This window comes from Phascolarctos cinereus, unplaced genomic scaffold (genome assembly GCF_003287225.1).
Source record: "Phascolarctos cinereus isolate Bilbo 61053 unplaced genomic scaffold, phaCin_HiC Scaffold_7;HRSCAF=346, whole genome shotgun sequence".
Lineage (NCBI taxonomy): Eukaryota > Metazoa > Chordata > Mammalia > Diprotodontia > Phascolarctidae > Phascolarctos > Phascolarctos cinereus.
The window spans coordinates 58116334-58131493 of NW_027556180.1; the positions used below are offsets into that span (position 1 = coordinate 58116334).

The 15160-nt window shown below is 38.6% G+C and overlaps 1 protein-coding gene across 1 annotated transcript in view; it reads right to left on the reverse strand.

Moving 5' to 3' along the window:
• The window catches only part of COL4A3 (collagen type IV alpha 3 chain), a 175015-nt gene that overhangs the window by 72465 nt on the left and 87390 nt on the right, over window positions 1-15160 (reverse strand). Inside the window, 11 exon segments of the mRNA XM_020970941.2 lie at window positions 286-356; window positions 1358-1453; window positions 2141-2233; window positions 3509-3673; window positions 4131-4166; window positions 5239-5323; window positions 8006-8047; window positions 8359-8412; window positions 9359-9403; window positions 10914-10973; window positions 13088-13150. Coding sequence (XP_020826600.1) covers window positions 286-356; window positions 1358-1453; window positions 2141-2233; window positions 3509-3673; window positions 4131-4166; window positions 5239-5323; window positions 8006-8047; window positions 8359-8412; window positions 9359-9403; window positions 10914-10973; window positions 13088-13150 — 810 coding nt within the window.

The following is a 15160-nucleotide window of genomic DNA, read 5'->3' on the forward strand; positions in this document are numbered from 1 at the left end:
CTGTATTCTTTACTCTGTATGATAAACTTGCTCTTTGTTGTCAGCTAAATGCTTGCTAGGGAACTGAGACCCCTCGACAGACACTAGATGTGGGACAAATTCAAAAGTTCCGAGGTCCTGAGCCCTGAATGAGGAAACATATGCATTACACAAATTCTTCTTAAAGGGTAGCCCTCAGGGCTGATTCTGCTCCATCTATCAGTGGAGCCCAAATTCTTACAAGCATCAAATTAAAAAAAAATAATTGAACCAAAATGTTTAAACAATTCATAGCTGTAATCTTACTGGAAAGCCTGGTAGACCTGTATATCCCGGAGATCCTGGGCTTCCCTTTAAACCATCAGGACCTTGCCCCCCTGCAAATCAATCAATTGACAATATTTATTGAGTGGTTATTATATGAAAAAAGATAATTCCAGTTACCAAAGCTTATGAAAACTAGCTGTTCTTTTTAGGCATTGTCTAAAGGAAATTATTATTTAAATTATCTCTATTTTATTGCTGTCATAGCATAAAAATAGTGCTGGGTAAAAGAATGAATTAAGAGGCAGAGTATCTGGGTACTAATCTTAGATCTTTCTTTTCATAAATTATCAAAAATACTGACATTCCAATGTAAAATTGTTTAGTCAGAATACTTTGAGGAATACAGAGGAACACCTCACTTGGGCATTTAAGCACTTTATAACTGGGAGCCCCTTGACCAACGACAGTGCTGACTACCATTCAGGAATCTCTATTCTCCCACCGCAGATCACTAGCAGACACAGTACCAGTATTAATAGATGCCAGGACAGGGAACTTTACCCTCCCAAACCCAACATTCATTGGTCAGTTCCTGCCAGTCACTGGATACCTACTACACACAGCTGAATGCTGATTGAACCCTACTAGCATTCCTATTTCTGCTGTAGATATCCCAGAATTCCACTACCCTGACGTGAATTTGGCTTGGCACCATCTGGGATTTCTGACTCAAGTCTATAGCCTCCAAGTAGAACTCTTTCTTTTTTCTTTTCTTTTTTTTTTTTTTTGGCAAGGCAATTGGGGTTAAGTGACTTGCCCAGAGTCACACAGCTAGTAAGTGTTATGTGTCTGAGGCTGGATTTGAACTCGGGTCCTCCTGACTCCAAGGCCAGTGCTCTATCCATTGTGCCACCTAGCTGCCCCTAGAACCTTTTCTGAATGCCAGTTAATGAAGTCCCAGGGATCACTGGTTGTGTTACCTGGGCTCTTTTGTTTTGACCTTCTAAAATCCCCTTTCTAGTCCACTCAAATTATCCTAGTACATCTATGATTTCAAAATCCCTCCTTGCCAGGTAAGACAGCCTTCCATGCAAAAGGGGATATCATTTACCTTGAGTTCCTTTTTCACCATCTAACCCAGGCAAACCTGGCAGACCTGGGGGTCCTGGAGTATAAGTGCACTGGGTACACAGCAGTCCTTCTTCTCCTAGAGTGATATGATGATTCCATTATAATCATGAGCCCATATGATCCACTTGGGAGAATTAAACCTTTTTATTTCCATGAGACAGAGAACTTGTTTTTTGTGTGTTCTGAAAAGCACTTAATAAGTATCAAAACTATTAATAATCTCTCCCTATTCTATCTGCCTGAGGTAGACGAGTAAATGAAAAAGAATAAGAACTTAATTCCAGTTATCCTGAGTTTGGGCATTGTGAAAAAGAGATGGAAAATCAGCCATAAAAGTGATTAACTCTTTAGGGTTTATCATCTGGCCTGAAGAATAAAGCTGAGAGTCCATAAGGATTCATTTGGGCCTTATTTTAGCTTTCTATTTATAGATACATATAAAATCCATCAGGCATTTTCAGCTCATTCTTTTTTTTTTTTTGAGACAGTCAAGGTTAAGTGACTTGCCCCAGGGTCACGCAACTGATAAGAGTCTGAAGCCAGACTTGAACTCAGACTCCAGACTCCAGAGCTGGTGCTCTGTCCACTGCCCTACCTAACTGCCCCAACTAATTCGTTTTTAAAAAGAAAAATTTTTTAAAGAGTAAATAGTTAAACAACTTAATTGGCTCCTTAATTTTTGTGTGTTGTCATTTTGTAAGAGGAAAAATAGGGTAAAATATATATTATTTTAAAGGTTGACTTTGTTGATAGGCTCACTAACCTTTGGGCCCATAGGCTCCAGGCATGCCTGGAGACCCCACGTGGCCTGGATCTCCATGGTCTCCTGGAGGACCATTCTGAAAAGTTACTTTACCTGTTGATAAGTTGGAAAGACATTTTTAAAGCGATTGCATATTCTTAGAGACCACTTCCTAGGAACCACAGCACATACCTTAGGTAATGTATCTAACCCATAATTCTTTTATTGGAAGATGAAGTCACTCATGTATGTTGGTATGACTGAAGAGAGTGAGTCACTTTTTTCACAATTGCATCGATAGCAGGGGAAGGCTGAGTTCGGAGAAGGGCCAGAAAACTGGTCTACCAGAGACATGAAAAGGAGCGATGCAGAATGTCAGGAAAAGTAGGACATGGAAGACTTTAAATGCCAGGCTGAGAGCTTATATTCTGTCACAGAGACAATAGCCCACATTTATATAGCAATTTAAGGTTTGCAAAGTGTCTCATTTTATTCTCGCAACTCTAGGAGGCAGGTGCTATTATCATCCCCATTTTGCAGATGAGGAAACTGATGCAGGCTGATGTTAAGTGACTCGCCCAGGTTCACAAAGCCAGTAAGTGTCTGAGGCTGGATTTGAATTCAGGTCTTCCTGATCCTAGGTCCTGAGCTCTGTGTACTGTGCTACTAGCTGCCTTCATGACTCTATGCATGCAGACAGCAACTAATGAGGCACAGTTATAAATTATCTGTTGATAAAAGCTTTAGTTCGATGATTCTTCCAGAAGCTTTGCATTCTTATTGGTTTTGCAGGTTAAAAGCTGCACATTCTCCAGGAATTGGTCTAAATCATTAAAGTAGTAGAAAGATCCCTGGACTGGGTAGGGATCAGGAAAGACCTGGTGATGTCTTAGGAGTAAGGGACTTGCCCCAGGTCTCTCAGCTGATAGCTGAGAGAGTCGGCATTCTAACTCAGATATCGTAACTCCATATCCAGTTCATAGTGTTATAGAAGAGATGGAAGGGGCCTTTAACTCCAACCTCCTCATTTTACAGTTGAGGGAAATGAACTCCAAAAAAAAGTAAGCAACTTTTCCAGGGTCACCGAGCTAATGAGATTGATGGCTGCCTAAGTTTAGACTCTTGACATTATATACACTAGTTGATACCTCAGTACAAAACTTTGAGTGGCTTTGTAGAGGGGTAATAATGAGCTGGTGATTCCTCTGAAAACAGGTCACTCGATCCTTCTAACTTCACTGATAAAGGATTTGGAACAGGAGCAAAAATGAGGCATTAAAACTCATGATTTCAGAGCAGGATTAAAATCCATTGTCTCTTTATAAATTGGTTACAAGAACAAACTGCAGATAATTTGGGGAGGGGGGTGTGGGAGGGAGGCATTTTGACCTGGTGGTCCTGGAAGACCAGGTAACCCCTTGTAGCCTGGTGTGCCTGGGAATCCAGGAAGTCCGGGAGGCCCCATTATGTTTATGCCAGGTGGTCCTCTCTCTCCTTTATGTCCTTTGATTCCTGGAAATCCTGGAGTACCCCTAAGACCAGGTCTTGATGCCCCTAAGTAGAAAAATATAAACATTTTAGGCTATTAAAGTCACTTCCAAAAACATTTTAGGTAAGTTATTTTTCTGTATCTGTGTTCCTTCAAGACTCAGTCTTCTTCTAATGACCCCTGTTTTGTATCCAAGAAAAGTCTCTTTGTTTATGATCCAAGACTTTAAAATTATTGATTAGCATTTTAAGGGCACATGAAAATGCTAATGAAAACCATGGTCCAAGCTGACTGGACAAGAAGATGCCACTGTTCCACCTACTGGTATGTTGGTTCTCATCTTCCCTTTCATCACCTGTCTCAGATAATTAACAAAGAGGTACTAAAAATGTCTTGGGTGAAGTCAGGAAACATCCGAGTCCCACATGGAGAGACATAACTTTAATGTAACTTGGCTTAATAGGAATATTACTGTTTTTTAAAAATTTATTATTGTATGAATTCTAAGAAGTACATACATACCAGGTCTACCAATATCTCCTGGTGGACCTCTGGGTCCTATGGAAAGGAAACATTTTTTTAAAAGACATGAATGCCAATCCTCCCTCCCCCTTGCTCCCCATCCCCCAAAGAACAGCATAGGATTATTAGGATTTAGAGCTATTAGGAACTTTTGAGGCCATCCAGACCACTACCCTCATTTTACAGGTGAGGAAACTGAGTCCCAGAGACATAAAATGACTTGCTGAAAGCTGAATAGGTGGAAAGCAACAGAACTGGGATGCCAACCCAGGTCCTCTGACTCAAATCCAGGGCTCATCTCCTATATCACATGTAACTTACGTAACTGGAGAAACTGTAGGGCATTATACTGAAAGGACCAGAAGTATCAATCAACACAAAATTTTGAAGATAATTTTACAGTAATTTACTATGGTTTCTCTTATCTATGTAATTAATTTAAATGCAAATAATTATAAGCTGATACTATAATTTTACTTTCAAGTAAATTTTTTTGTTCTCCTATCTCTATTTTCTTTGCCTTGTGGATTAAAAAAATGCACTATATCAATTGATGCTGTTTGGTCCTTTGAGGTAGTCTGAAATTTTGATCCTTCTAGTTAGTCACTCAAACACTTCTCATGGCTTTTTGTGTCTTGCTCTCTTTTCTTTAAACACTGTGAACTTCATACAGATAAAGATTAAAGAGACTAAAATCTCACTAATAACGAGATAAACTTGGGGAAAGCTAGTCAAGGAATGAAAACTTTTTATGAAATAATTGTAAAGAATTGAAATGATCTGTGTAAAGGGATGATGCATTTAAAATGCTTACTGAACACGAAGGGCTATATAGCTACAGGCTATAGGCAGTTAAGTGGGGCAGTGGATGCTTGTATTTCATTCATCCTCACAAAAATTCCATGAAGGAGCTTTGGATATGGTTGTTTCCATGTTGAGACATAAAAATGGTAATAGAATTTAATCATTACCATCATCTCTGGGAAATGCTAAGTTTGAACATCCTTCTTTGTAAGTGGCAGACAGTAAAACTCTTGGAGTCTTTCAGCAATGCATCACAATGAGTGGGACTGATGGTGAGAAAATGCTTTAAGAAAAGCCCTCTTACCACGTGGACCACGTTCTCCTTTGGGTCCTGGAGGGCCAGGAGCGCCATCATTGCCTTTCTCCAGGTATCCACTGTAGTATTCTGTCTTAAAATAGAAAGGCATGAAAATTTTTAAAAAGAAAGGCTCCTAGGGTCTCACTGAAAGCTTTCAAAGGACAACATAATTATGTCAATTATTCTAGTTTCTTTTGTGGCCTCTTGACTGAAAGGAAACTTTCCGAATTTGCCAGATATCATAGGTCATCTGGGACACAACAATCACATATGACCTTAATGTACATGAGTAAAAGAGACTGCCACAGTAGGTCACAGGTGAGATTTAGAGGCCAAAGCTGCCCTTCTGGTATTATAATTATCCTGTGTGTCCATGTTATAAATTTGAGAATTCTATCTATTTGCAAGTCTAGATGAATATAATCTCTAATGGGCCCAGTAGGCCTATGGCTAATCTCTTCTCCCTAATCATGCAGCTCATCTGTTGGCTGACATTCCTTAGCTATTAGTGATGCAGTTTCAGAGGAGGAATATAGTTCTTTAGAAGAGATTACTGATAGACATGTTGTAGACATACAATAATAACTCATGGTGTCCCAAAAGTCTTAGTGGAGTCTTAAGATTTAGTAGCTTAAAATCCCTCTAAGACTTCTGGGATGCCCTGCATTAATTCACCCTCCCATTTCAAATCTGCAGAATGTTTGCATTAAGTTCACACACATTCTCTCACTTGGTCCTCACCACACCCATGGGAGGGAACCGCTTTATTAGTCTCAGTTTTACTATGAGGAGACTTAGACTCAGAGTGAATGGCTTAAAGTCACAGCTAGTAAGTATCCAAGGCAAGATTCCAACCCAGTTCTTCCTGACTCGGAGCCCAGCACTTTGCTCACTCCTTCCCCAAGCTGTCTCTCCCACACCAATGAAAATCAAATTTTGCTCAGGGAAAACAGAAAATTTATTTTAAAAGGTCACAGCAATAGGAAACTTTAGTGTCCTCCCCTACTCTCCCTCTCTGACCCACTTTTCTTTTAGCTTCTGAATTTTAACCTGGAAGGGGAAAATCTACTATTTGTCACCTGGTTTTGTAGATAGGAAAATGGAAGAGTACTCAGACTATGGCCAAGACTACAGGATTACATGATGTCTGTGGATCAGAACGTACAACCTTGGATTTTGTTTTTTTCCTACTCTCTACTCTATAGAAACACATCGTGTAGCACTTGGTGTTCAGGAGCTGAGCAAAAGCGAGTCTGTTTCTATACTACAGAGAGGAAGATGGATTGATGAAGGCTCTTGGACCAGGGCTCTTGGCATATTTCCAGGGGTTCTCGTTGCCTACTCCCACTCTCCATTAGTATTTGTACTTGGTTCTGCCAGGAAGTTCATCTTTTGTCACAGCTATGTACCCCCAAGAAGAGAACTGGTGAAGATACAGCTCCATTGTGGATGGCAATATTTCATGGCCATTCTCAAAAACACCTTGTTTATTTTGTTGGGTTTTTTTGGGGGGGGTCAGAGCCATAACTAGGATGGGCTAACCAGGGTGTTGCCCCAGGGTGCTCAAGCATCCAGAGGTTTGTTGTCTCTTACACCTCCCAGTCCTCTATTGCTCCCATACCATCACTCTTGTAACCACAGTGTGACTGCCTCTGACTCTGCCTTACCTTGAATCCCCAGTGCTTAGCACAGTGCCTAGCACATAGAGACACATAATAAATGCTGACTGATTGATTGCCTGTTCTCTCACTTGGCACTAGGTAGCCACCTCAGTTACCAGTGCTTCTTCTGTTCAATGTTGCAGCTAGCCTGGCATACCTTAGATAAGTTCTTACCACATCCCTTATCTTATAACCATGTCCTTTTCTTGTTTCTTCCCTATCATCTCCTCCTCCTCCTTGGAGTTGGGTATTGTGGGTCATAGGCTTCCCCAAAGGAGGCTTTTGTGTGAGCCACTCATAGTCTGGTATTATTGTATTAGCAGAGAGATAGCATGTCACACAGAATGTTTAGTCCTAACCTCCATGGGCTTATACTCTCCACCCATCAGCTTATACATGCTTCTTAAGGCTTCCCACCCCACAAGGGAACCTCTCCACATATAGACTTCACTTTGCTTCCCCCCACCCTTTACAGCAGCTTAAGGTGTCGTTGGGCTTCCATGTCTTCTACCACTGGGCCTTGGATCCCTAAGGTCTGAGATCTTTCCCCAATGTCCTCCTCACCCTCTGATCTTTTGATGGGAGCTATAATTTCTAGTTATAGTTCTATATGCATGGCAAGTAATATTGTGGATTTACAGCTAGAAAAGATCTGAGAGGCAACTGAACACAACTACTTCATTTTGAAGATGAGGCAATTAAGTGATGTCCATGTACAATGCCAGAGGTGAGATTTGAATCCAGATCTTTGTGACTTCAAGTCCAATGTACTCTCTACTATAGCTTGCTGCCTTAATAGAATAGATGCTTTATGGTTGATTGATTGGGTATTAGGAGAGGAAGTCCCTTAGTCTAGAGGGGTATAGGTGTGTTACTACTGTCCTCCTGAACGCAAAGGTGAGAATCAACTTCGTTCTTAATACCAAAAAACAGAATCATCCTGGATGTTTCAAAGGTAAATGTTATAATGTGAATTTCTGCTTTTGTTTTTGTTTTTGTTTTTTATATAATGTGAATTTCTTGAAGAGTTGTTATAAGAATTACTGAGTCAGGGTGCAGTGCCTTGAGGTGATCAACTCTACATTTTATCAGACAACTTCATCCAAACTTACTGGACCACGGAATCCTGGTGGGCCAATGTCTCCTTTAAATCCCTGTATTAAAGAAATAGATGTAATTGTCAACCAAATCAATGGATGCTAATGATATAATTAGAATATTCTAAGTGTAATGCCTCACTTCCTCAAAAAATAATAATTTTCATTAATTAAGTTTTCTTTGAATGTCATTTAGAGTTTAAATCCAAATGTTAAATTGGTCCAGGAAACCAGAAACCCCAATAAGACATCTTACTGAAGTCTATGATGATTGTATCTTGTGCCCAGTTTCCCCGTCTTTTTTGTTTTTATCAAATCTGATTAAATTAAAAGAGGATAAAGTCATAGGATACTAAGGAGAGGATTACCTTAACGCCAGTTTCGCCAGTTAATCCAGGCAAACCCTTTTTACCCTTAGCTCCCTAAGGGGAAGATAAGAAGAAAATTTAAAGGAGAAGTAAGTTCTCCAGTTTCTCCTATATCCAGTGTAAACATTTAAAACTGCCATTTATTAAAAAAAGAATTTTAAAATGCATTCATGTTAGATATGCACAGAAGGATGACTAAAATAAGATTGTCATGGTAGGTGCTTAATCAGCATTTGTTGAATTGAATTGTCAGGAATAGTTAGGTATTTTTTTAATGATAAACTTTTTATTGGTTTATGGATTACAGGAAGGGTCTCTAATTTCAATATGGGGAACTTCCAGTTTGGAAATTCCTTCCAATGCAGATAGTAGCCCATTTATGACTCAGTAGATTCAATTAAGTTCAACAAGCATTACTAAGCATCTACTATGTATCTAACCCTGTAGAGGCTCTGAGGATACAAAAATTAAAATGAAAAACAGTTCTTGTCCTCATGAAGCACAGAGAGGTTAAGTGTTTTGCCCGTGGTCACACAGATAATTTCAGGGGTGAAAATCAGGTCTTACTGACTCCAAGTCCAGCACTAACCGCTGTACCACACCACTATATACCACACCATTTCTCTAAATAAAAAATGACATGAATATAGCATTTTAAAATTTACAAAGCTTTTTATGCACATTATTTCATGTAACACCTACAACAAGCCTGTGAGGTGGGTACCACAAGTGACATTGTGCCCACTTTACAGGTAGAGAAGCAGATTCAGAGCTGAAGTACTTTGCCTCTAGTCTGCTAGTTATTAAGTATCCAAAGCAGGAGGTGAAGCCCAATCTCCTTGACTCTAAACCCAATGCTCATATTTCCTACACCAGAGTGCACCGTTAATTTAGAGTTTCCGAACAAAAACACCAGGTTGTAATTGAGATAAAGGCTTCCTTTGCTCAGGTAGTATTGAAGCTTTAACCATGAGAGAACAGTGAAAAATAAAATACTTACAGGAAGGCCGGGGAAACCAGGGGCACCATCTTTCCCAGGCTGTCCCTAAATTAAAAAAAAAAAAAAAAGGTGAAAAAAGCCCATATGCTATTTTCATAAAAGCAGAAAATGTGACATTTTACTCCTCTATTTGCTGTTTCTTCTATAGCCAATAGCTAGAAGTTTGAAGGAAGGTGTTCCCCAAAAGGAAAAGTCTTTGATCCAACTACTTTGGAGAACAATTTGGAATTATGACCAAAGGGCAACCAAACCGTGCATACTCCTTGATCTAGCAATACCACTACTAGGTCTGTAGCCCAAAGAGATCATTAAAAAGAGAAAAGGACCTATGTGTGCAAAAATATTTATAGCAGCCCTTTTCATGGTGGCAAAATATTGGAAATGAGAGGATGCCCATCAACTAGGGAATGGCTGAACAAACTGCAGAATATGAATGTAATGGAATACTATTGTGCAATAAGAAATGATGGACAGTCAGATTTCAGAAAAACCTGGAAATACTTGTACAAACTAGTGCAAAGTGAAATGAACCCAAGCAGGAAACAGTATCAGTGCCATTGTGTAGTGATCAGCTATGAATGACTTGGCTCTTCTCAGTGACACCGTGATCCAAGACGGATCATGATACCACAGGACCCACAATGGAAAATGCCATCCACATCCAGATAAAGAATTCTGAATGCAGATCGAAGCATGCTTTTTAAAAATTTATTCTTTTTTATGTCTCTTCCCCCCCCCCCTTTTCCCTTTCGGTTTCTTCTTTCACAACTGTGACTAATATGGAAATATGTTTTATATGATAGCACATGTATGACATATATCAAATTGCCTACCGTTTTAGGAATAGGGGAGGGGAGGGTGGGAGAAAAATTTGGGAACTCAAAATCTTGTAAAAATGGATGCTAAAATTGTCTCAATATGTAACTGGAAAAAAATACAATAAAAAAACACAAAAGGAAAAGTCTTAGGTACTAAGATGCTTCATTATTTTCTTGCTCCCAAGAAAGGTATGAGGCCAAGCAAAAAGCAAGCAGAGAAGGAGGTAGAGAAAAACTAAACTGTTTTCTGTCTGGTCCTGAGCTAGTCTCTTCAATTTAGTTTCTTTATCTTTTATTATTAAGTGTTCTGAACTCTGAGAACATCAGACACTTATCTCTATGTGTATGAATTAAAATCCATTCCAATATCACATATAAATGACTTTGAGATGAGCTGTGGTTTTAGATTATCTGTACCATTTCTTCCCCAGCCTATGGATGAATAGTTGAGTTGGTGCCATAGATATATTGCAAATATATACAGCATTATTTTAATCAACTTCTATTGCATAAAAGCATTTCATGATAAAATCTTAAACCTGGGTTATAATACACGCACACACATGTACATTTATACACATGTGCGTATGCATGCACATACATATGTATGCTATAAATATACATGCATATACACATATATATGTGTGTATGATGTATGTATGTATAGTTTCAAAGTAGAATACAAATTGTGGCTAGCATCTATTTACACATTCCACTAGGGAATGAATGTTTCTTACCTGAGGACCAGGGTCTCCAGGAATGCCTTTTTCAGATGCATAAGATTCTCCAGGTAACCCCTATATTGGAGAAATGTCAAGATTTATATATTCTTGTTTAATGGTAGGGTTCTTCAGCCACTGTAGCCGATCAATTGACATATGAAGAACAATGTTTTAAATGTGTAAATGAGATAGTTTAAACCCTCTGATCTGTTTAAGTGGCGTGAATCTATTTGAGCTGGTTAGGCAAGAAAGCAGTGTGATTGACAGAGACTAATCACACCCCTTGGGCCCATGTATAACACAGCAGTTCATATCAATGAAATTAGTCCAGAAGGGCCTCGCCCACAGGTAGAAGATTTCCGTTCCAGAGTTGAGGATACCAGTTCTAACAAAGCCCTCGAGAGGGAATTGTTCTTGGCGGGAAGGGGATGAAGAAGGATGAAGCTGGTGTTTCTCTTTAGCCTCCTCCACTGACTATATCCCTGGGATGATGGATCTAGCCACCAAGAACATAGATGGACCAAAAAGACACATATGGAGTCAGGAATATACCCAAGTGAGGAGAAGCTACCCAAGCTTCAGGGAGCGTGATGCTTTCTCCCTTGTGATCAAAAGAGTTCTGACGAGCATCCTCGGAGCTCCACAGAAAACACGTAAAGAGAACTTCGTGAGGACTCCAAAAGGGAGAAAAGAGTTTCTGGGACCAGGACTTGCATAGCATTCCTTTGCCATGGATATTCCCTAAACATATACCTCACCACCTCTGTACTTTACATTTCAGCCTTCTCTTTCCAGGTGTCCTATGTGTCTAGCAGAAGAGAGCTGAGGAAAAGTGTATTTTGTATCACCTGTTTTTACTATGTCACTTTAATAAATACCTTTTTTAAAAGCTAATTGAGACCATTGGCTTATAACTGTGTGAAAAAAACACCAGTGGGGGCTTATGAGCAAAAGCATTAGAAACCCAAGGGCTATCTCGAGAAATGTGATAGAACTCATTACCATCTGAGGACTTATCCTGCCAATGCAAGTGGGATTTGGGGAAGTGGTTCAGAGAGGAGGCTATACCTGTTTCTCCATTCACACTGATTTTATTTACTTATTACAATTAGGATTAGAAGATCAAAGAGCTAGAAGGGCCTTTATATGGTCAACTTTCTGGTGATGAACCTCTTTGAATTTGAGTTGAGGATCCTCAGACCACAGGTTGAGCTGCTACCACCTGCTCTAAGGGTACCTTCCATATTTATGTTGTATATACAAACATGCTTATATTTGTCTCCCCCATTGGCGTGTACATTTCTTAAGAACAGGAATGGTTTGTCTTTTTCTTTGTATGCTCAGATCTTAATATAGCGCCTGGCACATAGTGAGCACTTAATAAATGTTTGTTGATTGATTGATTGATTGATTAGAAGTACAAATTCTTCAAAAACAGACAAAAGAAGGGGGGAAAACATACGAAAGGAAAAAAGAGAGGTGACGTTGTGTTACTAGCGGTGGAACACTGGACAAATCAGTCGTTTGACCTCCCTGTCTTCAGTTTCCTCATCTGTGATATGAGGCAGTTGAGCTAGATTTTTTAGGTTCTTTCTAGCTCTAAATCTGTGATACCAGACCAGTTTATTGATTGTGTAGCCTTATACAGCATATGGATTGCAGATTGACGTGTAATTCATGACAGAACATAGGAGAGCAGAACTGGTTGTTAAGACAAAGGTTAGAAACAATCAGAGAACACGTCATGTGGAGAGAGAGAGAGGAGCAAAGGGAAGGTGAAAAGGAAGAATGGAAAAGGTAGGAAAGTATAATGGTTTGTGTTCACAGGCTGTAATAGGAAAAGCCTGGGACATATGATATATGACAACTTGCAATCCTTGCTGCTATATTACCCATCAAGGTTAAGTTGTCCATAGCCATGAAAAAATATTTATTGTTAACCTTTATTATTACACTTACCTTGTAATAACATAGGTAAATGTTGTTATAGTTAATATTATTATACAAATATCATGACTTTATTATTATAAAGGTAAAATTCCAGGGTTTTTTGTTAATGTGAGAATCAAATGAAATGATGAGCCAGTCTTTTTTGTGTTTTATGGAGGAGTTAAAGTCCTCACACATTAACATACATCGAACTGTTCTGTTGCATGTTCTGGAAGTAGTGTTGCTTGTTGATAGCTTACCTTTGGTCCTGGGGGTCCTGGCTCACCCACAGATCCTTTGTCTCCTTTATCCCCTTTAGAGTCCTATCACAGAAAATAATCCAGAGCGTTTATACACTCGTAAGACGAGGTTATAATTAGCTTAGACATTTAAAGTTGCAAGGAAACTGGTTCTCTGATATTCTGCATTTTAAGAAAACTTGATACATCAGATGGTGATTGTTAATATTACATAAGAAATCTTCATTTTATAAAAATGATTCATTTCAGGTTTCCTTTTAATAACAAATTACTCTGGAACACTTAAATTCAATTTATTTTTTAAAATAGATGGAAAACACCTTTTCAGGAGCACCTCTACCATGTGAAGTTAGGTGTCCCTGTTCCAGAATGGTTGGACTAACTTATAGCAATTAGTGCCTGGATGTACCTATTTTCCCACAGCTCCTCCAATATTTGTCATTTTCCCTTTTTTTGTGTGTTTGATCAAATGTGATAGGGATGATAAGAATGATTCATTTCAGGTTTCCTTTTAATAATAAATTACTCTAGGGGCAAGTACATGGTGCAGTGGATAGAGCACTGGCCCTGGAGTCAGGAGGACCTGAGTTCAAATCTGGCCTCAGACACATAACACTCACTAGCTGTGACTCTGGGCAAGTCACTTAACCCCAATTGCCTCACCAAAAAAAAAAAACTGCTCTAGAACACTTAAATTCAATTTATTTTAAAAACAGATTGAAAACACCTTTTCAGGAGCCCCTCTATTATATAAAGTTAGGTGTCTCTGTGAAAAAAAATGCTCCAATAATAAGAAATGCAAACGAAAATGACACTGAGGTTCCATATCATACCTATCACATTTGATCACAAAAAAGGAAAATGACAAATATTGGAGGAGCTATGGGAAAATAGGTGCATCCATGCACTAATTGCTATAAGTTGGTCCAGTCATTCTGGAAAGCAATTGGGAATAATAGCCCAAAAGTTACTAAAAGATATCATTACTGCATCTTTATCCCCAAAGAGATCAAAAAAGAGGAAGAGGATCTATATGTACAAAAATATTTATAGTAACTCCTTTTGTCGTGACAAAAAACTGGAAACAAAGTAAATGTCCATTGATTGGGGAATAGATGAACAAATCATGGTACATGAATGTAATGGATTCCGTTGTGCTATAAGTAATGACTAGGAGGACAGTTTCAGAGAAAACTTGGAAGATATATATGAACTGATATTGAGTGAAGTGGACAGAACCAGGAGTTACATGCAATAATGACAACATTGTAAAAATGAACAGCTTTGAAAGATTTAAGACATCTGATCCTGGAAATGACCAATCAGAGTCCAGATTACTGATGATGAAGGATGCTACCCACCTCTTAGCAGAGAAAGATGGACTATATACACAGAATGACATGAACATTTTTGGACATGGCCAATGTGGGAATTTGCTTTGCTCAACTATGCTTATTTGTTACAAGGGTTTTGTTTTCCTTTTTTTTTTTCTTCTTCAAAGAGAGGGGGAGGTAGGAGAAAGAGAAAAAGTAAAGTGAGGCATTTCATAATTACAATTTGGCTCATTATGCCATTCTTGTACATGGGGCAAGAGTTTGGGCCCTTCCTACTGAACGCAACTAATAAGATAAATTAAAGTGAAGGTAGACCTTGAATTTACAGTTAATCCTTGAAGTCTCAATCTGCTTGATTCTTTATAAAATCCTAATGGGCTCCACAATTTATTCAGTAAATATGTTCCTAAAATGCTATGTACAGTTTGGATTTTGTCAATTAAATCATCTCAAATATATTTAAGGAATTATAGTGTTATAATAACTCACATTTATGTAGGATTTCACTTTATATACATTATCTCATTTGATAATTAGAGTAATGCGATTACCTCATTTCAAAGGAGATCTGAATCCTTTCATAAAGCAATTTTTTTTATTGTTGCTTTTAAAAAAATTACTTCCTAATTTATCTGTTTGGTAAATTTGGATTTTCAACCATCAGTTTGTTCTTTGGTTTGGTTCGAGGCAGACTTGTCCTGAGCAAATTTAAGAAAAAGATCTTTTTTTCACTTTGGTG